The sequence below is a fragment of the Anabrus simplex genome, chromosome 11 (assembly GCF_040414725.1).
Source record: "Anabrus simplex isolate iqAnaSimp1 chromosome 11, ASM4041472v1, whole genome shotgun sequence".
NCBI lineage: Eukaryota > Metazoa > Arthropoda > Insecta > Orthoptera > Tettigoniidae > Anabrus > Anabrus simplex.
Genome location: NC_090275.1, coordinates 125,047,789 through 125,074,840, shown reverse-complemented (window position 1 = coordinate 125,074,840; position 27,052 = coordinate 125,047,789). Strand labels below are relative to the sequence as shown.

The 27,052-nt window shown below is 38.6% G+C and overlaps 1 protein-coding gene across 1 annotated transcript in view; it reads right to left on the bottom strand.

Moving 5' to 3' along the window:
• The window catches only part of LOC136883505 (probable methylmalonate-semialdehyde/malonate-semialdehyde dehydrogenase [acylating], mitochondrial), a 459,660-nt gene that overhangs the window by 267,230 nt on the left and 165,378 nt on the right, over positions 1-27,052 (bottom strand). Inside the window, exons 3-4 of the mRNA XM_067155852.2 lie at positions 12,753-12,902; positions 12,590-12,668 (exon numbers count right to left, since the gene is read on the bottom strand). Coding sequence (XP_067011953.2) covers positions 12,590-12,668; positions 12,753-12,902 — 229 coding nt within the window. The remainder of the gene's footprint in view (positions 1-12,589; positions 12,669-12,752; positions 12,903-27,052) is intronic.

Genomic DNA, 27,052 nt, shown 5'->3' with positions numbered 1-27,052 from the left:
CTGCTTCTGCAACGACTGAGTCGGGCCTTTCTTAATAATAGAAAAAGAGTCATCGTTAAAAAAGTTTTTTGTTTTTTGGATGTAACCTGTTTTATGCATGATAATGGTTACGTTGCCCTTATCAGCTTTAGTGACAATAAACTCTTCCTTTTCTATTTTCTTTTTTAGTTCTAGTATTTGTTTCCTATCACTGAAAGAATCTTTAGGGACAACAAACTTATTATTATTGTTATTATTATTAAGCATTTTGTTAAACTGTTTCTTTACTTCTATTCTGACCTAGTCCTGCAAGTCGTGTGGCAATTTTCCGAGCGTGATTTCTGTTTCTACAATAAGATTTTTAGTTACTTTAGCTTGATTGAAGTTCGGCCAATTATATTTAGGACCTTTCTCAAGAGTAAGTCTTTCCTCTTTGTTCAAGTTGACATTGGAAAGATTAATGACTGGAACATGAAACTGTTTCAGTGAATCTCTGTTATGTGTTAAATAATAATAATTTCGTGTGGCTATTTCTAGCCGAGTGCAGCCCTTGTAAGGCAGACCCTCCGATGAGGGTGGGCGGCATCTGCCATGTGTAGGTAACTGCGTGTTATTGTGGTGGAGGATAGTGTTATGTGTGGTGTGGGAGTTGCAGGGATGTTGGGGACAGAACAAACACCCAGCCCCCGAGCATTGGAATTAACCAATGAAGGTTGAAATCCCCGACCCGGCCGGGAATCGAACCCGGAACCCTCTGAACTGAAGGCCAGTACGCTGACCATTTAGCCAACGAGTCGGACATGTGTTAAATTGGATCTTAGAATCGGGGATGAAGATTCGGTTCTCCCTTTTACTGCCTCCTAGTGATGGGCAGTCTGAGACTAGGTCTCGAGATTTTTCGGGATTTCTCGAGACTAGCGCAGGCACACTTTCTTGCGAGAAGTTTCGAGAGATCTCGAGAGCGTTGTCCCCGCATTGTTTGGCGATCAGCGTATCATAGGCATACAGGTAGTCGGAGCTGAATGTTGTTTGTGCCGAGTATGCGAATAGCCAACCACAGTCCTCCATTTCGTAAATTCGTGTCAACAAGCGACTAGGGCGTTCATTTCTACCGAGATCTATTTTGACGCGGTAGGATGCGCATTCTGGCATTGTATGCACTGGTAGGTACACGAATGAGTGGTTTAAATACAAAACCTGACGGCTACTGTAGGTACATGTACCTGGATACTAGAGGCGTGCATTATTCGAACTTGAGACGAGGCAAGATGTGCCTTGCTGCATATGCAACCACCATTACGCATGAGTTGAATGTGTAATCTAAAATGCTTCAGATTGCTTCAATTCTTTCGACTGGTAGGTGTACAGCGTTATCACGCCCCACATTCAATAACATATGACCACTGCTTGTGTTTACCGATATTTTAATGACGAAGGAAATAATTTCTTGCAATGTTATAGAGTATGCCCGTCATAATTATGTACTGTTAATAAATATACCTATGTCTAAGAAGAATTATAATAGAGAGATAAATATAATCCATCAAATCGCTCGTAGCAACAGATATTCCAACAGATTTATTAATAGAATGATAAATAAAGTGAAAAATGAACCTAAAACAACTTTAATTAAAGAGCGAAAAGAGAAAAAGAAATTCGTAGTTCTAACTTTTCGAAATAAGCACTTTTATCAACTGGCTAAAATTTTCAGGAAAAAGAACATCAATGTCACATACAAAACGGATAATAATACTAATAAGATAATTTTCAATTCAGATAAAACAGAGAATAATTGTATATTTAATAAATCAGGAATTTACAAATTAACATGCCAAACATGTAAACAACGATACATAGGACAGTCCGGAAGAAGTTTGGCTATAAGGTACAAAGAACACGTTAATGCAGTCAAACATAAAAGATATTCGGCAATGGGAGAACATATGGTTGAAATGAATCATAAATTTACAGACATTTCCAATGACATGAAATTATTACATTCAACCAAAAAGGGAAAACTGATGAATGTTTTGGAAAATTTAGAAATTTACCTTACACAAAAATGTAATTCTGAATCAAGTTTAAATGAGAAAAGTACAGAAGATAACCCACTGTTTAGGCTAGCATATAATCATTTAAGGAGCAAAAAGAAGAAGAAAAGAAGAAAACTTGAAGATCCTAAATTTGTATAGTGTTTCTTATTCAGTTCAACCAAAATTGTATGTATTGATCATTTTTATAATATTTCATAAGTTCTCTTTACTCTTTGATATGATGTATTGGGACACAATACTCCTTCAAATTGTAAAACAAAAGATTGTGTCATATTGTGTTATTCTTTGATCTAACCACTGATGAAGGGAATGGTTGAGATTTCCCGAAACATGTATGGTTTAATAAATAATGTTTCTTTCATTTAATGAGTGTATTGATCAAGGCGGATTTAAATAAACTATTATAAACAGTTATATTATACATAATTATGTACTTCGATATATGACGGTGCAATGTGAAATTGTACTAGTTGTACGCGACAACTTGAAGACGATGTCTGAAACGCAACGTAAGTCGTGATGTCGGTTATTTTGAAGAGATGTCACATAGCACAGTCCGCTGTGTTGTTTGTTCAAAAGAAGTAAAATACGTCGGCAGAAATGCTTCTGGGATGATCCGAGACTTAGAAACACATAATGTAAATGAAGAGGAATAGTCACAGAACACCTCCGGCCCGGTCTGAATCACAAGAAGCTACCCTGCCGACAACGATTTTAGGTTTACATCATAATAACAGTTATTAACCAATTATACTGGTTATTCAGCTAAGAAGTCCACCTGAAATAACTCGTGAACAGTTTAAGATACTGGCATTCTGTCCTCACGTTCGTTAATGGTATTAACGAGCTCATAGTTCAACATGCAGTGCTTTCCTAGGCTTTTGACAAAATTTATCGTCATACATGTTTCCATATGAGAACTGCTGATGATACGTAAATATCAAGCTTACACGTGTAGTTACTGGGACGTCGCGTCGCACAGGTCGCAGCACACGAGAATCGGTCTCAAGAGCGTTATCACCCCTGCTGAAAGAATTGGAGCAAAGTCGGGCATTTTAGATTACACGTTCCACTCATGTGTAATGGGGGTTGCATATATAGCAAAGCACATCTTCCCCGTCTCAAGTTCGAATAATGCAGGCTTCTGGTATCCAAGTAGGTATACATCCTATCTACAGTTATTCACAAATTATGCAGGGTTATTCAGCTAAGATGTCCACCCCAAATATGTCGTGAACAGTTTAAGATATTGACATGCAGTACCTTTTCAGGCTTTTGACAAAATGTATTGGCTCTCACGTTTTCATATGAGAACGTTATTTCACGCAATAACTGCCAATGATATAGGGCATACTATCAAGTTTACAGTCATAGTTACTGGTACGTCGCACATCTTGCATTACAGGAGGATCGGTCTCGGGAATTGAAAGGGAGAATGTTATGATTAGGGGCTGTTACTCCCTAAACTTATGACTGTTTAGACCCGATGTGCTACAAAGAAATGTTTTGTACCCACCTGAATTCATATTCTTCAATTAATTAATATAGATGCCAAGTCCTTATTCCAAACTTTTCGTCACGTCTTTTATGAAGGTAAGCGTGTGTGAAGGTGCTGTAATCTATGAGTATGGTGTATTTTGATAATGGGCAACATATTATTAATATTAGCTATCTGATTTTTGGCCCCCTTGTTTTACCTATGCAACCTTTATTTTGATTTCCTCTCCATAATAAATTTATGTTCTTGCCCTCATTACTGTTATATTTTTATTTCTTTGCGTCTCTTATATGTTTGTGGTCTGTAAGAGGCCCGGGTCCAGTTCCTGGCAGTTTTTTGCTAGTTTTGACCAAATCCACTGCACTGGGTCTTCGTCGTGTTCCTAGTGTCAGTTCACAACTCATCACTCAGAGATTTTATATTTTTGACTTACAAGGTTTTTCTTGTTAAAAATTAGAGTTTTTAACCTAGCATAATATAGATATTAAGGAGTTATATATAGCAATATGTTGTTGTTCATGTTTATATCACCAAATTGTTTCATTTAATATGCAGCTGATGATGGTATCTAGAGGAATACCGAAACTAGTTCTGTAATGAAATTTATGTTGTAAAAAACCATCCAACAAAATTGTATTTTGTATTGAAAAAGGTGGAACTTGTTAGATTTTTAATTCAATTTTAATTCAATTGTTAAAAAAAAAAAAGAAAGAAAAACAAAGTTAGAAGTTTTAGATCGGTATCAGAAAATTGAGCGTATTGTTGACATTCAGCATGTTTTGGGAGTTAGGGAATCCACTGTGAGAACTGTTCGTGACAATGCGGAATCAATTCGAAAAACTTCTCAATCTTCTACTAACTTACGTGTGACTAGAGTGACCAAGAATGGACTGGATTGAGCATCACAACCAACAACACAGATGCTATTCAAACTAAAGCCAAGAGCTTGTATGCAGAGTTTAGTTTATTATTGTGAGTTTCAGCCTAAAATTTTTAAGTGTAATAACTTTGCATTAAAATGCGTTTCACAAACATGGTAATGGTAATTTTTTTGTAAAAATACTAAGGATTTCTCCTATTTTAAACCTAATATATGAGTGAATGGAAACCTAACCCTATATATTTCATATAAAAGGACTCTCGATTTATGTGAATTCAGTATGCGCGGCAAATCTGCAGAACGTAACTGTCGCGTATAACGATATATGCCTGCACATTCAACCACGTCATGGAGTAGAGGGATTGTAAGTTTTAGTGTTGATGTATTTTTGTGTTGTACGATCATTGTAGCTAAGGAAATTTCGTATATACCTAGGTGTTCTTACGCATCGAGAATCATTGTACAAGATGGCGCGCCCATTGAATTTTTATTTACCGAACAGAAAAATCCAAACTCATACATATGAACCCAGGACTCCCCACTGCTAAAGCTCTTCCCAAAATTCACAAAACCGGAATTCCCATCCGGCCAATTATCAACTATAGACCGAGCCCCTTATACAGAATATCACAATTCATCCAATGTTTCTTAAGAAAAAATTATCAATTCTTATCCAAAAAGTCTATTAAAAACACATCTGAGCTAGTAGAAAAACTAAACAAGTTCAATTTGCAACCGGATCACTCCATCCACTCTTTCGATATTGTAAACATGTACCCAAGCATACAAGTATCAAAATTAATTCCGATAATTATAAACAATTTAAACAAAAACAGCCACTTAAGCAAACTAGAGATACAAGACTTTATCACAATATTAAAACTTATCATCGACAATAACTTCTTCACTTTTGACAATGTCATATATCAACAAAATGGTTTGGCAATGGGGTCACCGGCCTCAGGTATCTTAGCAGAAATATACCTGGACTTCCTCGAATACACCAAAATTGACAACGAATTCGAAAACATTCTCTTTTGGGCCAGATATGTCGACGATGTCTTTGTAATCATGAATGAGAAATCAATTAACGCACCCACCACCCTCTTAAGACTCAACAATATTGATCCTCATATCAAATTCACACTAGAATCAGAATCAAATCAAAAAATCAACTTTCTAGATTTAACCATCACTAGAAACTCAGATTCTTTCAGTTATAAAATTTTCAGAAAACCCACTCAAACAGCCTCCACCATTCGCCAAGATTCAGTGCACCCCCAGTCCCACAAACGAGCCACATACAACAGCCTAGTTCACCGAGCCTTCAGCATACCTATGTCCAATAAAGATCTAAAAAACGAACTCAACACAATCCGCGGAATCGCAAAATTCAACGGCTTCAGCAATCATTTTATAGAAAGGATAATCAATAAACACAAACATCGCCCAAAAACTACCCTCAAAAAAGAAATAACCAAACCTCTAACATTTTCCACCTTCACGTTCAACAATGATATCTACAAGTTAACCAACATCTTTAAGAAACAAGGCGTTAAAATAGCCTTCAAAACCAACAATAAGAACATGAATGTTTTATACAATACTTCACACATCAACAAGACCAGCAGTTTTTTAAAATCAGGAGTTTATAGGATCAAAAAAACCTACATCGGGCAAACCGGGAGAAACTTCATTATCAGATACCACGAGCACACTAACGCAATAAAATACAACAAGTTTTCAGCTATCGGCCAACACATGCAAGATTATAACCATAATTTCACCAATATTGAACAAGACATGGACATCCTCGTATTAGCAAACAAGGGCCCTTTACTGAACATAATGGAAAATTACTACATACACCTAGACCAATACTTTAATGCCAGTCACAATCTCAATGAAATCTCAGAGAAACCCAACATACTCTTCGATCTATTTATCACTTTCCTCAGAAACAATAATGCAGCCAACCTAAACTCAATCCTAAATTTAATCAAAGGTACTTTTCCAAGACAATTACACTTTCTCCCGCACCCTTCAGCCCCACCTTAAGCCCTCTTCCTAAGCCATATTTCATTTCAATACAAGAACTTACTGATTTCCATGATTATAATTTTTACAACACCCCATTTATACTTTATTCTTTGTTAAAAACCTCTTAGTATGTATATTCCTTGTATTATTAACTATTACCATAACATCTCATTTCACTTGTTATTCTTTAAAATAACATTGTCTTAGGATTTCGCCACAAATGATCTTTGCTCCAATACGGCTGATGATGACCCCTAGATGGGTCGAAACTAGTACCGTATAATTTTGTAATTTTGTGAATATATTGTAGTATTGAAAAGGTGGAAACGTTTACGTTATTATTATTATTATTACTTATATATTATTCTAAAGCTTGAGATGGGAGGAACTGTTCTTGAAAATACACAGACTGGGTGTGGGCTGAAACAAAATACAGCAGAACTTTGATATTTTGAAATTGGTTAATTCAAAATCCCGCCTAACTCGAAGATGCTCTCGTTCCCGGAAACATGGTGTACGGTTTTGTATCTTATTTAAATTGCTTAATTTGAAATATGGATAATTCATCATTCGAAGAGCAATGTCAGTCCCATTACTGATATTCAGACTTTTAATTCAAAACTACCTTTATATTAAAAAAAAAAAAAGTATTTCACAGAGTAACTTAAATTCAAAATTTATCCGCGTCATGATAGAACGCGTCTTTTGTAAGGTGCAGGGTAGCTTTCTGCATTTTCACTCACTTCGGTGTGTCTGCAGTGGGCTTCATATTTGCTAGGTTCGAGTGAAATCATACTTCTTTTGGATTCAGCATTTTGAGGAACGCTGCAATATCACGTAGCAGGCAGTGTGCGGAGAAGCAGAATCCCCTAACACAGGCGCTGCCGACAGTTGGAGAAAAGCATGGCTCATATAATCAATTTGCATGCACCGAACATTGTCAATGCCGATGAAACTTCATTGGTTTTTTAAACACCGAGCCCAAACGGACTTACAATTTTAAAGGAGAGAGGTGTCCACGGGAAATCGTACAAGGGTGGGGATCGTTGTACTCTGTTGCAATGCATACGGAAGCGAGAGACTTCCTCCCCGCATCATAGGAAAGTTCGATAAGCCACGATGTTTTAAGGGTGTCGGGCACTTTCCATACAAGTACAAGGCATCTAAAAAATGCAAACAGTACAGTAATCTAAAAACTAAAGCATTTGCAAAGGGGAGCCAGCATAATTTGTCCTCGTCTTTGAATTGTGTGGTTTTTTTCCTTTCGCTGTGTGATGTTATAATTGCCAGTGATTTATCCAAGTGCATTATTTGAATAATGTAAATGCACCTTATTGGAAACATTTTGGAAATAGGATTTCCTATGGCATTTGAAAGGTTTAAACTGTGAATCAAGATGAATACATGCATTACTGTTTCTTAGAATACTTTGAGATGCAGCAAGGTTTGGCATTTCTGAATTACGAAAGGAGTGCCATGGTGGGACATTATACTGTACCGTGTTGTAATGCAGATGGAAGCAAGAGACTTTCTCGCTTACAAGGTATTAGAATCATTCTGTATTAATAATAACAATGTTATTTACTTTACGTCCCACTAACTACTCTTTTATGGTTTTCAGAGTAGCCGAGGTGCCAGAATTTAGTCCCACAGCAGTTCTTTTACATGCCAGTAAATCTACCAACATGAGGCTGACGAATTTGAGCACCTTCAAATACCACCAGACTGAATCAGCATCAAACCTGCCAAGTTGGGGTCAGACCGTCTGAGCCACTCAGCCAGGCATCATTCCGTATTGACGGTTTTAACTTTACAAAGGAAATTTAATATGTCCTCCTATGACACATCTCCATCATTAGATGGAGTAATACATGTTTCAACTTCTTTGAGCCATCTTCAGTGAAAAATGGTTAAAGTTTTTTAAATAACTGATACTAAAGAATGTGTTAAAACATAATGAAAAAATAATGAAAACAAATGAGACATGATGGAATTAAAACAATATGTGACTAAGGCGAGGTTGTGGACCTCTTAGTCTAAAACATGCAGTGTGTGACAATTAAAAAACAAAGACGAATTCACTGTGCTAAAATTTAAAATGACAGTCTGTCCTCGTTGAGTCACCATCACAAATAGTAAAGAGCGGAGAAAAACTTGAGAAACTATGTTTAAGAAGAAAACAAGTGACAGGTAAAATGTAGTTTTTCATTGAAGATGTCTCAAATGAGCTGAAACATGTATGACAATTATTACTCCATCTAATGATGGAGATGTGTATGTATTGAATAGGAGGACATATTAAATTTCCTTTGTAAAAACTTTCTCCCCTCCTCATAGGAATGTTCGATAAGCCACGATATTTTAAGGCCATCAGGCACTTTCCGTGCAAGTATAGGGCATATAAAATGCATACAGTTCAGTAATCCAATGAATAAAGCACTTGCATATGAGAGCCACCATAGATTTCTCCTCGTCGTTGATTCACGCTTTGTTTTCCTTTCGATGTGCGAGGTTATGTATGTCAGTGAGTTATCCGAGTGCAATATTTGAATAATGTAAATGCACCTTGGTGAAAACATTTTGGAACTAGGATTTCCCATGACAACTGAAAGGTTTAACTTTTGAATCAAGGTTAATTGCATGCAGTAATGGGTGTAAGAATCTTCTGTGACACAGCAAGGGTTGGCTTTTCTGAAACACGAGTTGACGATTAATTCGAAATCACATAGTTTGAAGTCCAATTTTTGCATCCCAACGACATCCATTAGTTTCTACATGCACCGACCTCTTTCCAACAAAAGGAATAGAGAAATTGACTTTTTAGTTTTGGAGACAATTGTGGAAAATTACTTGCCATTCTGCATCATTGAAAGTTTTTTTTTTTTTTTTTTTTTTTTTTTGCTAGTTGCTTTACGTCGCACCGACACAGATAGGTCTTATGGCGACGATGGGACAGGAAAGGCTAGGAGTGGGAAGGAAGCGGCCGTGGCCTTAATTAAGGTACAGCCCCAGCATTTGCCTGGCGTGAAAATGGGAAACCACGGAAAACCATTTTCAGGGCTGCCGACAGTGGGGTTCGAACCTACTATCTCCCGAATACTGGATACTGGCCACACTTAAGCGACTGCAGCTATCGAACTCCGTCACTTTGAAAGTAAAGAATTTAGGGCACTGATTCATAAACTCAATAACGCTTATAAGTTGCCTACAAGAAAAACTTGATCGCAAGTAATTCTTCCACAACTGTATAATATGAAGAAAGAATTTGTCAAAGAACAATTGGAGTCCGCGGTCTATGCGATGTTAACTACTGATAGTTGGAATTCTGTGAACAACAATTTCTACTTTTCCGTGATGGCTCATTTCATCAAGGGAGTCGAGTTGGTATCTGTTCTACTGGAATGTTTCAAGTACGATGAGAAGCACACGGCTCAAAACTTGGCTGAAGAACTTGTAAGAGTTGCTCGTGAGTGGAAAGTGGAGACTAAAATCGTGTGTATTGTTAGCGATAACGCGGCAAATATTGTGGCTGCAATACATCAGACTGCCTGGAGGCATATCCCATGTTTTGCTCATAATTTAAATTTAGTTCTGAAGTGCGGACTCCACCGTGTTAAAGACATCACTGCGAAAGTGAAAAAAATTGTGGACTTTTTCAACGCAGCTCACAAGCTGAAGGCAAACTGCGAAAAATGCACGAGCAGATGGGTGAACCAGTCTTAAGTATTGAACAAGATGTGATAACGAGGTGGAATTCCACCTTCGTTAAGCTCGAGAGGATTACTGAGGTCCAACAGGCTCTAATTTCAACAATTGCCTTAAACTACCCTGATCTGCCGAGCTAAGTAGCGATGACATCCAAAAGATTAAGCAAGTTTGTGAAGTGCTCAGAGCTTTCAAACTGGTCACTGAAGAGATGAGTAGTGAGAAACGAGTGACAGCCTCTAAAGTGATTCTGTTGAGCCAGTCACTTAAACAATGGTGTACCCAGTTTGTAAATAACTCTGCAATGTGTAGGGATGTGCAGATGGCTCAAAAGATACTGGAAGCTCTCACATTAAGGTTCATAAGGTTTAGAAATATTGAAGAGAATGCCATATTTTCAGAGGCAACAGCAGTAGATCCGTGCTTTAAATTACATGGTTTCGCGGATAAGAAATGTTGTAACTCCTGCAAACAAGGACTTATCCGCTTCTGTGAGTCACCAACTTCCCATCAGCTCAGATGATGTTTCTCCTATTGCCCTCTCTGAAAAGCAGTCCATTGTGCTTACCTTTTAGCTTGCCTTCACAGCTAAAGTTTGAGTTTTGTCCAGAGTCCACACCCAAAATAAGCTGTGATAATTCAAGTGGATAAATTCTCTCAAGAGCCACTGTTGTCTCTGAAAGGAAATCCACTTGTTTGGTGGTCAGAAAGACAACATGTCTCCACAAACTAGCATTGAAGCGTTTGTGTGTAGTCGCTACTTCAATGCCGTGTGAGAGAATTTTTTCCAATAGAAGGACAGACTATAATTGAGCAGCAGTAGGAAAGCTAGTGTCCCAGATTTTATTTTTAAATTCTAATTTAAGTGAGTGATGTGTTTCGGGTAATGTAAATTGTTTGTACATAAACTTTAACTGTTTTATATGCCTAAGAATAGGAATACAGCCGCATTAAAAGTGGCAGTAAACACAGACTGGCTACGTGTACGTATCGAAGGAGCGGAAGTTGGAGAGGGAAGAGCGGAATGGCTAGGAGTGGAGCGAGCTTAGGGGATGAGCTGGTTGAAAGTCGAGGTAAGGTCTCCTCACTCAGTATGAGCGCGTGTTATGTTTGAACGGTCCGCTCCACAAAAAGAGTCGTTCATCTGTAACGAATCGCTCCTCCGCGACCCAACACTATCCCAGGTTGCCAGATCACTATCCAGCATCGCGTGGCACCTCCACCGGCAAACCAGCACGCTCCCAAGGTCAGCAAACGACTCGCACCCCCATTACAAAGCAGACCAGATCAAAGTTGGCATCCCGACTCAACGCTGAAATGTCCCAAGATCAACCCGAGGCATCGATGAATAACATCCTAGCTGCCCTTCAAGAACTACAAACAGCACACAATAACCTTCAGGGCGAAGTCAGGGAGCTCCACTGCCAGCATGACCAAGACCAGCAAGAGGATGACTCCATGGAGGACCTACAGGACGACCCCAATGTCGTGCAACCACCATATATGCCGTACGACTGGCGCAGCCTTGTACCGGCCACCTGTTTGGAGGCGCTTTCGGTTCCAGATCAACAGGCTGTTATCCAACTTGTCGAAGCCTTGGTTCTGCCGAGTCCATCCGGCCGGGACCAACATGAATTACAGGTTGTCCTACAGGCCCTATCCGCCTGGCCCCACGTGGATGATGGGCAATAATCATTCTTCTACACCCGCGCATCTGTGATTTACTGTACTTTAACACGCGGATGGTGTACGGCATCCAATTGGACGCAGCGGCAGGGGATGATGTCGTGACCCTGCCGCCCAGGTTCTAATTTCAACAGCCCACCCTGGCATCCGCGGTCAGCTGCGCCATGTCACGGAGTTGTAGGGGACGTGGAACTTGCGGAGCCCAGAGGGGCACAAGCAACATCAGCCACATGAGAACAGTGGGCCACTGGTTCCTAACCCGGTGCGACGCCCCGCTGCCAGACTTTGGTGCTCAGACTGCATATATATAATCTGTTCTTTTGTCTGATTGGGTTTTCAGCATTTCTGTTATTTATGTCCAGGGTCTTTGTATTGTATTCTAGGACTTAATTCAGATGGTATATAATTCTATTTCTGTACTGACCGAAATGTATGTACCTATTATAATAAAGCACTTGAGAGGGCTTCCCAACTGGTGCAGACTCCCCTCAGGATGTACCAGGATAGTGGCTTCCTTCCGGTATGTCTTGGGTCGGTCGAAACCCCTCGGGGGGGCGGGGCACTGCTTGCCGTTCCCTCTTCGGTCGCCGCAGTTCTCGCCAGTGCTTTTGTACACTCGCCCCCGTATTTGCTATATAAACCTGGGGGTCCGCAGCCTGGCGAGCAGTCTGCGTGTGGTCGAGGAGGGACGTAACAGGCGTAACAGTCTAATGAAGATTTATGTACAAAACAGCCAGCTATACTTACGCAACCCTCTAAGAACATCTCCCTCAGCATCTGCAAGAGTCTTTCCCTGTTCTGTGGTGATGTTCTCCGCCAAAGCTTTCTATCGAGCAACAAGAAAGAATATTGAGTTTCATAAAAAATAAATAAGTCACACAGTTATGACTCAATCAAAGTTACATCTTACCATATTTTTGCGAATTATGTCCTGGTAGCGGAACATGATTTGTTGCCGGGTCAAAATAGAAGTCTTAGACCAGGTCTTGAAGGCATTCTTAGCCGACTCAACTGCAGCTTCCATTTCTGCTTGGGTTGATTTTGGAACCTTTGTGACCAACTGAAACAGACACCATCAAATCTTTCATCATTCAAAGTAGACGCAGCTTCATAACACGATCTGCAGAGCTGCACAACCACTATGTTCCTTATACAAATCCATACCGTTACACCAATCTGAACCAAATGTTGTCTACTTACATTTTAGGGCCCCATCTACAAGAAATTTTAAACAGCCCCCTTGATTCAGGCCCTTTGGCACATTAACATATGCTAATATAGGTAAAATATCAAATTTGTCATATAAGGATGAGACAAAGCTCACTTTAAGCCTCATAATGAGAAGAACAAAACTCACTTCGGCCCTATGGTCCTCAAAACCACATTTTAAGGCCTAAAACCAACTGTTATGAAGATATTGGCATCACACTATCCCACTCCAGGAAAGACCAGCCGTAACCATGGCAATGTCAGCTCAAGGATTCCACAATAAGAACACAGGCCTGGTGTTTGAAGTAGGCACATGCATAAATGGAGAGATTCTGCTACACATATGACTGTCTGGGAAAAAGCACTGTGGGGTTAAGCGACCCCAAGAGGTGGAGATGGGAGGGGGTGGCATATAAAAATTATCGAAAATAGTATCGAATCCGTAAGTTTCGGGGTCACTGAGATGAACAGTCGTTAAAGATCTAGTGCAGTCTGAATCGGCATGGGGGTTAGAAGGGATGAAAAAGTCCAAAATGACCAAGATTGTGGATGTATGTGCGTGCACACCTCCAGCTGTGGGTGAAAATGTGGTGGAGTATAAAAGTCATAGAAAACAACCAATATTCAAGTAGAATCTATAGTTTCTGGGGTAGTTGACTTTAATAATGTCGCTCCAGATGTCATTTAAATCGAAGTTCAGCCACATCAGCACGAGGGTGAGAAGGGGTGAAAAAGAAAATGTCCAAAATAACTGAGATTACAGATGAATGTATGTTCCAGAATAGCTCTCAACCAAAGATAGTACACATGTGACTTACTATCTGGAAAAATGACAAGAGGGGGCAGGGCTCCCTCACCTTGCAGTACGGGTGGCCTATTCTATTCATGTTTGACCTTGTCTTGCAGGATGTGACAGGAAAGATGGACATGTTGTACTGAAATGTCCAGATCTTTAGATTGCACAGTGGCGAAGAATTATTTCAAGAGTCTATCACTCTAACTAATACAGCTAGCAAGACAAGATAAGCCGTAAAAGTAATTATGAACGAATGGTCTACATGTAATCATGAAGATGTTCTCCTTAATGGTGCAGATTAAGGCAAGTTCTTCACAGTTAAGTGGTCATGAAACTGAAAAGTACATCAGATGAACCTCTCCGTTTAGAAAGCCAACTGAATTTGTATACAGGTCTGGGAACTTCTACGAATATGAGTTGTCATTACTAGATCAAAATAACAAGAATAAACTGTGTATTTTGTAACTTTTTTTTTCTTTCTTTGCATTTAGGCCATCTGTGGACCACGGTGCTTGTGTTCTAGCTGTGTTTTTGTCTTCGTCTGCCCCTTTTAGCATACTGGATTGTGTTCTTATATTTTGTAACTATTTAACAGGTTTTTTTGTTCAAGAAAGTTGTTTGTAGTGACAATCAGGAACTCTTACAAAGTGAGATGTATATTTATTTGTACTTTAAAGCTAACAGAACATGGAGAGAGATGGATACTTTAGGTGTTTTCTCAGGGTTGAAGGAGAGATGCACACAAGATCAGATTTGTCTGTTACAACTGGGCATCACAGTACAGAACCACCAATGATTCAAAATTATTTTCAGTATAATCTTGAAGAAAATTGCCAGCCCTCATGGTGTGGGAGGTGGGTAGCATGCCTGTCTCTTGCCTGTAGAGCCCAGGTTCCATTTCCAGACAGAACAGGAATTTTTAGCTGGATATGAGGGCTGGTTGAAGCTCCACTCAGTCTATACGATTACAATTGAGCAGCTATCTGACATTCTGATGGTGACTCCGGTATAGGAAGACGAGAATAATGGTTGAGGAGATTTGTCACACCGACACCTCGTAATCTGCAGGCTTTGGGCTAAACAGCGGTTTCCTGGTTTGGTTTGAAGAAAATTGTTTGAGGAGTGTGAAGTTCCAGCTACAGCCACACAGGGTTCCTCTCCATTTTCTACCATCATTCCACCAGTCCCAATCCAACACTGTTCTGCTGTCTATCTCGCCTTCTTTTCCCCGTCCTTTGGCTTTCCATCTGTTTTGGCGTTCTGTAATCACTCCTCCTTTTCTTTTTTACAAGTTACTTTACATCGCACCGACACAGATAGGTCTTACGGTGACGATGGAATAGGACAGGGCTAGGAGTGGGCAAGAAGCAGCCATGGCCTTAATTAAGGTACAGCCCCCAGCATTTGCCTGGTGGGAAAAGGCAAAACCAAGGAGAACCATCTTCAGAGCTGCCGACAGTGGGGTTCTAACCCACTATCTCCCAAATACTGGATACTGGCCGCACTTAAACAACTGCTATCGAGCTCAGTAATCCTCCTTTTAACACTTTACGACTATGCCCAAAAACTGCTTGGGTCATTTAATACTCCCGTGCATAAATTGAATTTAGCAAAAATTCAGCTAAGAATAAAATGATGGCAAATTGCAGTCATATTTTTTTTAGGGAAAAAGTGGAAGGGTATCTGTACGTACTTGAAGGGAGAAAGAGGTTCCAGTAAGGAGATTCCAGGGATCATTAATGAAAACGAAGTGTGTTTATGCGAGGACTTACAGAAAAAGGCAGAATATTCAGTCAGCAATATGTAAAGATTGTTGGATATGAAGTTAATGTGCAGGTAGAGGAGGTCACAAATACTGGCTAATTACTGAAATTTACTTATGATCACAATCAATCAATCAATCAATCAATCAATCAATCAATCAATCAATCAATCAATCAATCAATCAATCAATCAATCAATCAATCAATCAATCAATCAATCAATCAATCTTCTAAAGGCTAATTGCCTTGTCAAAGCAACCACTCTCTTCTTTCATTGGCTGTTCGTTTCAGTTCCATGTGGATGTCGTCCAAATACTTCATCCTAGGTCTTCCTCTCCCTTTCTTTCCCATCACATCAAAAAATATATATATAAAATTTGAAAGGTAGAAAAGCAGCTGGATTTATAAGATTTCTGGGGATATGGGTTGCGATACAGTGCCTATTTATTTTGTTACTGTTTGCATGAAGGAGCTGTACCGAATGATTGGAGAGCAGCTATAGCAGCCCCTGTGCACAAGGAAAAGGGTGAAACATGAAGCGGATAATTACAGACCAGTCAACTTGACATGTGTTGCATGATAGTTCTGGGAAAGCATTCATTCTGATAACATTGTGAAATTACTAACTGGTTTGATAGAAGGCAGTGTAAGTTCCATAAAAGTTATTCCACAGATGCTCAACTTGTAGGATTCCAACAAAATAGCTATAGCAAATAATTTTAATTCAGGAGGTCTAATGGACTGCATCGCTATTGAGCTACCCAAGGTCTTTGATAAGATAAAGCATGGAAGACTGTTGACGAAAATAAGGGCTCTTGGACTGGGAAAAAAGAGTGATTGAAAGGGTGGCTACATTTCTAGAAAATCAAATTTGGGGAATTGGAGTAGGTGAAGCATTATGTCATTCTGTGATGATTAAGGGAAATATTATTGGATCTTAATGTTTTCTTACGAGTAAAGAACTGGGTAAGGCATGAAGTAATTACAGGATTCTGAGCAACTACAGAAAAAAAGACCTCACCAATGTTGTAGGATGGACAGCAGATGAATGAAAAGGCAGGTGTAAAAAAAAAAAAAAAAAAAAAATGCTATTTCTTTGGGGCAACGATCTTGAAAGATCTTTTGCTCTACTTGCAACATATGTTATGAACCTGCGTGTATTTGTAATTTTGGAAGTGTAACGCATTGAATGTGAGGAAAGAAACGTTAAGGACATCACAAACACCCAGTCCCCAGGCCAGGGATATTAATAATTTACAATTAAAAACCCCTGACCCGGCCAGGAATCAAACCCGGGGCCGCCGGGTGACAGGTGTAAATTTCACACAAAGAAAAAGTTCTCTCAGATTTAATTATTGTGTTGATGGAATCACTGTAATATAATCTTCTTCGGGGTAATGAGGTTATAAATAAAGGTTGAAGATGGTTAGGACAGTATTTAAGGAAGCGAGTATGGGACCCACACCACGATGAGAACTAGTGTTAAGAAACTACTTGGAAAACTAGGGAATAAGGAGACGAGCTGTCAATGGTGAAATGGCATGGAATGACGTTAAAGCTTGAGTTGAGCTTTGAAAGGTAAAGTTGGAAGTCAGGAGGACAAACTGGAGCAACTATTCATCTATAGGAAGAGGAATTAGGGAGATATTTGATAAATTTCCAAATTCTTGGAAATCATTTAAGAAAAGCGTAGGTAATCAGGAAGCTAGGCGACAGTCTCGCTCCATGTGTTTTTACCATTGGCACTTTTTCCCATAATAGGTTTTGTACACTGAACACCCTTCACCTTGTCTGTATTAGTCTCCAACATTTTCAGATCTTTGTCTCCAAGTTAAATATTATCTTACTTCGTTTGTCACCAGAGGCACATTTATAATACACCTCCACTAGGGGCGGTGACTTAAGGGGTGCAAATTTTGTCAACTAATATTTTTTATTACTTTCTACATTCATATTCTTGTACACTGTGAATAATTATTGTTTTTGATTTTTAACAATTTGTTTTACGTCGCACCGACACAGATGCGTCTTATGGCAATGATGGCATAGGAAAGGCCTAGGAATGGGAAGGAAGCGGCCGTGGCCTTAATTAAGGTACAACCCCAACATTTGCCTGGTGTAAAAATGGGAAACCATGGAAAACCATCTTCAGGGCTGCTGACAGTGGGTTTCGAACCCACTATTTCCCGGATGCAAAGTCACAGATATGTCTTATAGCGACGATGGCATAGGAGAGGCCTAGGAATGGGAAGGAAGCGGCCGTGGCCTTAATTAAGGTACATCCCCAGAATTTGCCTGGTGTGAAAATGGGAAAACATGGAAAACCATCTTCAGGGCTGTCGACAGTGGGGTTCGAACCCACTATCTCCCGGATGCAAGCTCAGAGCTGCGCCCCTAACCGCACAGACAGCTCGCCCGGTCCGTAATTACTTTGCAACAAAACTTTTTTTTCTTAGAACAAATAACATCTGTGTGGTCTTACAGCCAAGAAACATACATTAAATACCATTCTTTCTTAACTTCTTCCAACATGACATTATTTTCTTTCTCTTGGGATATTGCTCCTGGCTAAGAGTAAGTAAGTGGCTCCATGACAAGCGGCTTTTTTGTATATTTTCTTGGAAAGTTCAGAGCCCCTGAGTGTGACAAAAGCATTGTTCTATCACAAATCATAACCCAGCCCTCCATTGTTTGACTGGCATCGAAAGAGGAAAACTATGTCTAGTAAGGTTATTTTCATCATTAAGTTTTGGGTTCTGAATATCCTGCTTTTTTGTTATTTTAAATATTACTAATACAGTAATCACCAACTTGGAGGCCAACCTCAGGTGAGCGACAGAGGAGCAACACGTTGCACCAGCACCTGGTAAGTGTCCTTTATCAGTGTGGCCGTTTGTGAGCAGAAATCAGTGAAGCAACAGAAGTCCTTATTATGTAATATTATGTAAATGTAAATTTCTGTCTTGTTATCATTTTAGGTAAACAAAAACATTTAAAAAACTGAAGAATTTGTGCAAAGCAAATTATTGTATGAAGCCTTCTTATTTGAAAATTATTACACATTTAGGCATATGAAGAAATGGATTATGAAGAAGATTTATGTTCAAAGAGACCTGGGTATTTACATTTCCTGATTTAAATTGTATTTTTCTGTAAATTATAGAAAGGGATGTGGAAATTTTATACACGACTTGTGAGGCAGGGTGTGCCACGTGTAAGTGGCCCTTCCTGTCGTCTTGTAATATCCGCTAATATGCAATATGTGATTCCTGAAGAATATTGTCATTGGTCAAAAGTACAAGTGTTTTTATTGGTCAGTATATCAGGATTTTTAATAGGTGAATGTGGAAAACTGGAGTGTTGCTACTGGTCATTTGTAATCACTCTGTTTCCTGTTCGTGGCTCCTCGTGTGTGGAAGTCACTTTGTCCATGTCTTTGAATTTGGATCACTACAGCGGGCGGACGCGTTCTGCGTCCGTCCCGCAATGGGTCGTCAGCCGCCAAAGGTAAGCGCTTTGTTTTTGACTTATGCTATTTAAATGCATTCTTATTCCCACTTAATGTAAATTCAGTAATTATGTAGAAGTTCATCTCGTGTGCCGGAGTTTCCTCTAGTTTTCCACATTTTCCAAAATAGAGCATTTATATGACTTAGCGATTATGCTAGTCCGCAACGTGTTGTTTTCAGAGGCAGACCTTCTTTTCCAAATCTAGTTGTAATTGTAAGTAACGGTAACACTTTCTTAAATTGTGTAATTAATTTTGTCTCGTTCGAGGTTGCCTCCCTTCATTCTGTAAATTCTGAATCTCTATGTCAAAATTTGTTCTTGATCGAAGAACTTAATTGTTTCACTTACACATCCTTTGTTTTGTACCTCAAGAATCAGTTAATCTGCAGTTCATTTATTTATTCATTTATAATTGTATGTTCATTTCCTTAATAATTATTTGTCTGTTGGGTGTATTATTGTAAGTCTTTTCTCCCCCATAACGTTATACGTTCCATAGACCTCGTAGGGCTTCCCGCACGTTCCACTATCCTTTCTTAGTTGTCATTTTTAGGCCTGTAAGTGTTCCCTATATTTGATTTAATATTGCGTATCGAAAGATACTCGTCACGCTTCTGTGTTCTGATATGAACACTCCGCCACTGCATTATTTACAACAATTTCCTTAGTCATATTATTAAGTATTATATTATTTACTACTGGTATTACTTTGTTATTATTATTACTATCATTATTATTATTATGGTAACCGTATTTGTCCTTTGTACCGGGTTTATGGCAACTCTTAATGGCAGCTGAGGCATTCTAGTACTTAATCTGCTGCCTTATATATGAAGTGGAAACTACTAAAGGCTAAGGAGTTCATCTCAACTGGAAAACTCTTGACTGTGTTAGGTACAGCAAATCAGCAGTAGAGGGAAAAAAAAAGGAATTGCTTTCGTCAGTAAAAGAAGAAGCCCTAGTAGACCCGGCGAGCAGCAGTCTATGCACTGGTTGTCACTTTTTCATACTGATCTTCAATCTATATTCTTCAGGCTCTTCTTGAACCTCTTTGTGAGGGTATTTTAACATTTGAACTTTTTAAACATGTCCCTCTTAATATGTATGGATCATATAGTCTGGTAATGTGCTCTGCACATGATTGGCATATCTCCTCCCCTTTTCTACGAGACAGACGTGAGATGTAGACCTCGTTATATTTCCGGGGTTTATCCCGGTTTCCACCCCCTTTTGGAGTGGGAATTTTATAAATGGTTTATTTATTTTACCTGCTATTTATCTGTTGGGTATGTAAATTTATCCTTTTATCGTTTGATCTGCATTCTCCTTGAACCTCGCATGAAATTCTGGCATTCCAGTTAGCATGTATTCTATTGCAAGCTGTCTCTGTTTCTTAATTTCATTACTGACCCTTTTTCTAAAACTCATTATTCTTCTAGTTTGTGGATTTAAGTATTTACCATGGTCAGTAATTTCCTGTATGTCCTTCCGTTTAGGAGGCATTCAAACTTGTAACTCTGTATCTTTAATTACGCGTTTTTAAAATTATTCTTATGTCAGATACTATTTCCATGGGAACTTTTGGCTTTTCTTAGATTGAATTGTTTCACCTTGATTTTAAATACTGTAGGGGTTTCATTTATTATACCCATCTGTTCGGTAAGCTAACTCTGAAAGTAATTCACCTTGTGGTGATGATCATTTATTGTAATGAAGTACCGGTATGCAATGAGAAAAATGAAACCACCTCTTTATTTGTGGTGATTTGTCTCATGTTTGACCACATATCATTATTTTTTTGATCGTCTTGGTGACTACTGTGTGATGTTTTGTTTGTTTAGAAAAAAAAAAGAGCTGGGTCTGATTTGGTGCTGACACACATTGGTGCCAATTTCGCTTCAGATCTGCCCTGCATATTCTGGATTGATATTTAATAATTACTCATTTTATCCAAGACTTGTTCTAGAATATCTGCGAAAACCTGTATTGTAATCTGTACGTTCTAGTAAGGGGTCTCTTGTCCTTCCTGTGAACTTCAGCCTGATGTTTTGATGCTGATAGTTACCGTTCTCATATTAGATATCACCTCTGTGGTTGAACTTCTGTGTCAAACCTTGGGATTCTACTGATTTTAAATTTAATACAAAATATTGAATTTAGGAGTGTTCACTCCATTGGATTACATTGGCCTTGATGTGTCAATGACTAATATGTTCAGACCTTGTTTTAACTTTGCATTTCTTTAATTAGTTTTGTGAATTTCCCCCTTGCTTTCCTTGTACAGTTTTCTGCTCCTGTGATACATTAAGGTACTTTCACTGTACTAAGGTACTGGTTTCATTTCTCTCTTAATTTCTCTGTTAATTTTACAAATTACTTGTTCCTTTTCTTAACAATTATCCTAAAACCAATGCAGATCATTCATCCTTGTAACCTTTATATTCCTTTATTAAATTTGTGTTTCCTAAAACTGTGTTATCCTTTGAGACAACCATTGGTATCAAACTCTAAATTTGGTACGTTGGTACGTTGGTACTGATACAGAGGTCACCTTGCATGATCCACTCCTAGTTCACTCCCCACTCATTTACCCCTTTGAGGTAAGTTTGTCGTTCTTGCATGTTGATTTAATATTTACTGTTTTAATTGCCTTGGGGTTGGTAACACTATTGTGGAATTTGTGTTGTGGGTGTAACTGTACTGCATGTTATTCTTAACCTAACCTGAACCTAGTACTGGGTAGCAAGTTCTGCGCACCCCATTTAGCCAGTGAATTTATGTGTATCCTATTTTTATTTACCAAGCCACTGTGTTATCTTTAATTCTTATTTACTCCACGCTAGTGTGTTTATGTTATAGTGTCTTTAGTTAACGTGCCCCTCTTCTGCACGTCACAGTGGTAGCAGAGAATTGAAATCATGACCTCTAGTAATTGATTAATTAATTAGTTCTATTGTTAATTGATATGTTATATTTTTTATAAATTTTCGAATCCTGCTGCTTTTTGTTCCCTTTATCATGGGAGCCCGGAGATTACCAATTATAAGTTTCTTCTGTAAAGAGGAGCTCGAATATGAAATCTGCATCAGAAATCAAACCCCTACCAGAACTGTTGCCGGTGATATAAAACTATTAAAGGACCTAGAGGACATATCCATTGTGATACCGGAAAGTATAGAAAAGACTGTTGGTCAGTCATTGTCCTTGATTTTTACCAAAGTAGATGAGATTGAATGGATTTTTAATTTTCTCAAATAAGGTGAATCTTCTGGTATTCAATTTAGATGAATCAATAACCGTCTTAAACATTTTGCTGATCGCACCAGAGATCTTTTAACATTTGATCTCCCTTCCCATCTAAAAGAGGGTTGTAATCATGTTTTAAATAAGTCTATCACCTTGCTGTGGATAAATCTACTAACAATACTGATAAGTGTGACCACTCTACTGCTGATGTTAATGCTAGAATTATCAGTCAGCATATTATTCCTGATTCTGTGATCCAGAGAATCATGTAATTTCACATCACCAAAATTTTACTGGGGCTCTTCCAAAGGTCAGTGAGAATTATGCAACTTCTTTTGAGACTGTGGGTAAGTTAAATTGTTCCCTATGATTTAGTGGGTGGAATACAAAACTTATATATTGGTCAACAGACATTTAGGAATTTACCTCACCCAATTTCTATGCTTCTCAAAAATATTTCCAAGTTATCCATTAGTTCTTTGGAAGAAATTGTTTCCTTTTAATTATTTTTAACCGAATTTTGGTATGTGGCTAAGGTGTTCAATTTCTCGTCTAAACAGTTATTTCAAATTATTTATCCCTATTCTACTGGCATTTTATCTAATCTGATTCTTGAAGTAATGTCCATGAATAAGGCTGTTGAGAATGTTCATTCTGAAATATTAACTAATTACATTCCATATAGGGCATTGTCTTCTCTAGTGCAGATGTATCATTGTCGTGTTCAAGGGATAGATGAGAATCTCGCTGACTATATCCAAGACATATTACTGTACACCAAAGTTCTTAAAGTAAATATCTCTGAAAAGAACATGGTAAGTAACATTATTGAAGGAATCTCACCTGCATATCGGTCGTATCTATGTTTTGTCAACAAACCCAATTCAATTAAGGAATTACAAGAGATTTCTGTGACTGCTGAAAGTGTGAAATATGCTGATTTCTCTAGACCTTACAATCTACCTCGCACTCTGTTCAACACAACTGCAATCAGCATAAATGTTTTAATTGTGGCTCAAATAACAATCTAAGGAGAAATTTCCCTAGAAAAAACCAAGCTAGAAGAACTAATGAATCTGGTAATAATTATTTCTGACTGAAAAATAGTATGGTTAACAAGCTTGAAAATAAGTCCAAAATTAATCAAAATTACTCTGCAAATAATTGTGTAAATGAGTTATGTTTGAGAAATTTTGCTAAACCATAATCTGTTTTACCTTATGTATGTGAACACATTAATGAAGTTCCTGTATGTAAGTTACTTGATTCTGGGAGTTGTATTTCTGTGTTGAGTCATTCTTGGTATTTAAAATTTAAATCCATATGCAAGTTTTCTGATATTAAGAATGTTGTATCTTCATTTCAGTCAGCAAATTCTACTGCTTTGGAAATCTTGGGATCAGTTGAAGTTAAGGTTAGAATAAGAACATATACTTGGAAGTTCAGCTTCTTTGTTGCTGAACATTTATCCAGTGATGGTATTCTGGGGCATAATTTCCTTTATCATACTGGTTTGCTGTTAAACATCCAAGATCAATATTTCTTTTTTAAATTTTCTCCTTCTGTCAAGTTTCCCTTTTGTCAGCATTTCAAGTATAAAATGCCACTCGAAAACAATCTTAACCATGAAGATGTAATTTCTGCTTCAGTAACTGCTAATAATAATAATTATAATCAAGGTCAAATGCCCCTTGAGAACAAATGGTCAATCCTGAAAATGTAGTTTCTGATTCACCTAATGTTGAAGTTGTTTATTTTGATTATGATAAGGTGCCTTTTGAGGACTATTTTAATGAGGATGAAAAGGTTGATTCTTTTTCATTTAATCTTCAACATCTCAATGACCTTCAAGCTAAGAAAATCAAGGAAATATGTAGTGAGTTTTCAGATGTTCTGACAAATAGATTAGGGGTTACTGATGTTATTAAATACAAAACTGAATTAACTGACCCACATCCCGCCACCTCATCCTATTCTTCACCTGTCTTCTTGGTTCCTAAATCCCAAGGTGGATTCAGAGCTGTCGATTTTAGATCTGTCAACCAAAAGATAAACGTTCAGTCTATCCCTCTCCCTGATATCCATTCATGTTTTGCACAGAAAGCCTTAGCCACATCTACCCAGAAACTGAAATGTTCTGTGCGTTATGTGGATGACACATTTGTAATCTGGCCTCACGGGAGCAATAACCTGCAGCTATTTCTCGACCATCTCAACTCTATTCATGTAAATATTCAGTTCACCATGGAAATCGAAGTAAACGGAAAACTACCGTTCCTGGATGTCCTAGTAAAACGCAACATCAACGGGACTCTGAGTCACGCAGTATACGGGAAACCCACACACACAGACAGGTACCTGAACGCCTCTTCTCATCACCACCCATCACAAAAGCAGGCTGTCCTAACATCACTGGTTAACAGGGCCATAACGATATCAGACGCAGAGCACCTCTAGGAAGAGAAACAACACCTCATGAGAACCCTCAGGAAAAGTGGCTATTCGCTCAATAACATCCGTCGAGTCTTTAGAAAATCAGAAGAGAACAAAGAAAAGGCTGCCGTAGGAGAAAACAACGGGAAAGAAGAACTGACCCACCCGAAAACAGCGATACTGCCATACATCAAAAACACTACAGACAGGATCGGCAAGATATTGGACAAATACGACATAAAAACCATCTATAAACCACACCGAAAGCTAGCTCATTATCTACCACCAGTAAAAGACACATTAGAGTTACAGACTCCTGGAGTATATCACATTGAATGTAGCTGCGGAGCGTTATGTTGGTGAAACAAAACGTCTGATCTCCACCCGCCTAAAAGAACATATCGGTCACACCAAGAACAAAAACACAGATATTTCAGCGGTAACCAAACATTCCTACGAAACAAGGCACGGAATATCATTTGACAAGACCAAGATCCTAGCAGCTATCCCTTGGAATCTGGAAAGGAAAATCCGCGAGGCTATCGAAACCAAGAAACATCCGAACAATATGAATTTAGAAGAAGGATATAAAATCAGCAATTCTTGGATGCCTATCATTCACAGTTTAAGACATACAGACCACAACATAAACACGCAAGCCGAAACTCCAATTACATAACAGCGCGGGCAAGCCCCACCACCTGGCTGTGACATATACCTTCCAGAATTCTCACGAGACAGTCAGGGGGCTTACGTCAGCCAGAAAGACTAGGATATATAAGACCAAGGTCAGGGCCACTCTTGTAGTGTGACTGCTGCCTGGGAGACTGACTACCTCGGATTGAGTGGGGGTATTTCAGTCGCCTTGACAAAGAATACTGTAATGTATTTGAAACGTCGGCAAACTGTACGTGATGTACAGACAACAAGATGGTTGAACCCGGAAAATAAACTGAATAATTCTTCACACCGTGGAAGCTTCACCTCTAAGAGTAAAGGTTGTGTTCATGATGTGGATTCAAACCATTGTTTTGGGGAAATTTTGATCGTTTTGGTGGAATTTTTCTGTTCTTCTTAAAATTATGTGCCATTCGGCTCGGATTGTGTTATGTCGTGTTTTGGTATGAGTGCATGCCTCCTCCTGACAGCACTTATGTAATCTTGTCCTATTGCCTTCTCACAAATCCTTCAGTTCCTATAGTGTGTGTTTTGGTCTAGTCTCCTTACTCTTGTACCATCTTTGGTCGTGCTTCGATCGATTATCCCCTTGGTGAGATCCATACAGTGTGTACTGCATGTGAAGTATCTTAAATATTTTGAGCTTGTGGATAAGCTACGTCATGAAGACACAGACATGCGAAGTTGCTGGTTTATGATTAAATGTTTTGGGCATTTGTTTGCTCTGTATTTATGCCAGCCAAACAAACTCCATGCTGTGGTGGACGTTATTTAAATTATTTCATCCATTGGTTATCCTTGATTCATCTTGTTATTATAGAATGCACCTTCTAAGGGGAATGTCCTGTTTACTTGACTGAGTTTTATGTACGAAAACCTCTAAAAAAACCCATTATATATTTTATTATCGAGACTGCTTGGTTCAAGGAGATCAAGTTCACGTGGGTTTAAGTTTCCTTGTGTTATGTAAAAGGTCTTGTTGTAATGGTCAAATGGTATCGCTTAAGTTGTTATTTATTTTCATCCCTTGGAAAATTTCATTTTAATAACTCAGTCTCGAGAGGAGGTTCTTATTGAATGTACAGTATTCATGTATCAGGCATGTAACCTTGTTTTTAATTCTGTATGGAAATTTTTTTCACTTATAGGCATGTATAATCTATTCTTTCCTTTTCTAAATTTATTCTTGCAAAAAAAAAACTTTGGCATGATACCTTTTGTTATGGCATATTGCATTTCTAAGATAACTGTGTAGTAGTTGCGTTATGGTAGTTCTGGTGGTGCTAAGGCCTTCGCACTCTTGTTTCAGTGTTTTCTCTGGACATGTACGTTCGTGATTCAAGTGACCTTATACCATGGTGCACCATACCTGAGTTCTGGTGTAAGTCAACACCTTCCTCACATCTTCATCCGTGTGGCAATGCGTGAAAGAAACACTGGCCACATTGTGAACTGCCTTCGAATGCTTCACATGTTTTTAATAATGTAATGTTTTGCATTCCCCGGTGGAGGGGGGGTTGGGAAGGGGAGAGTTGTGAGGGTATTTTAACATTTGAACTTTTTAAACATGTCCCT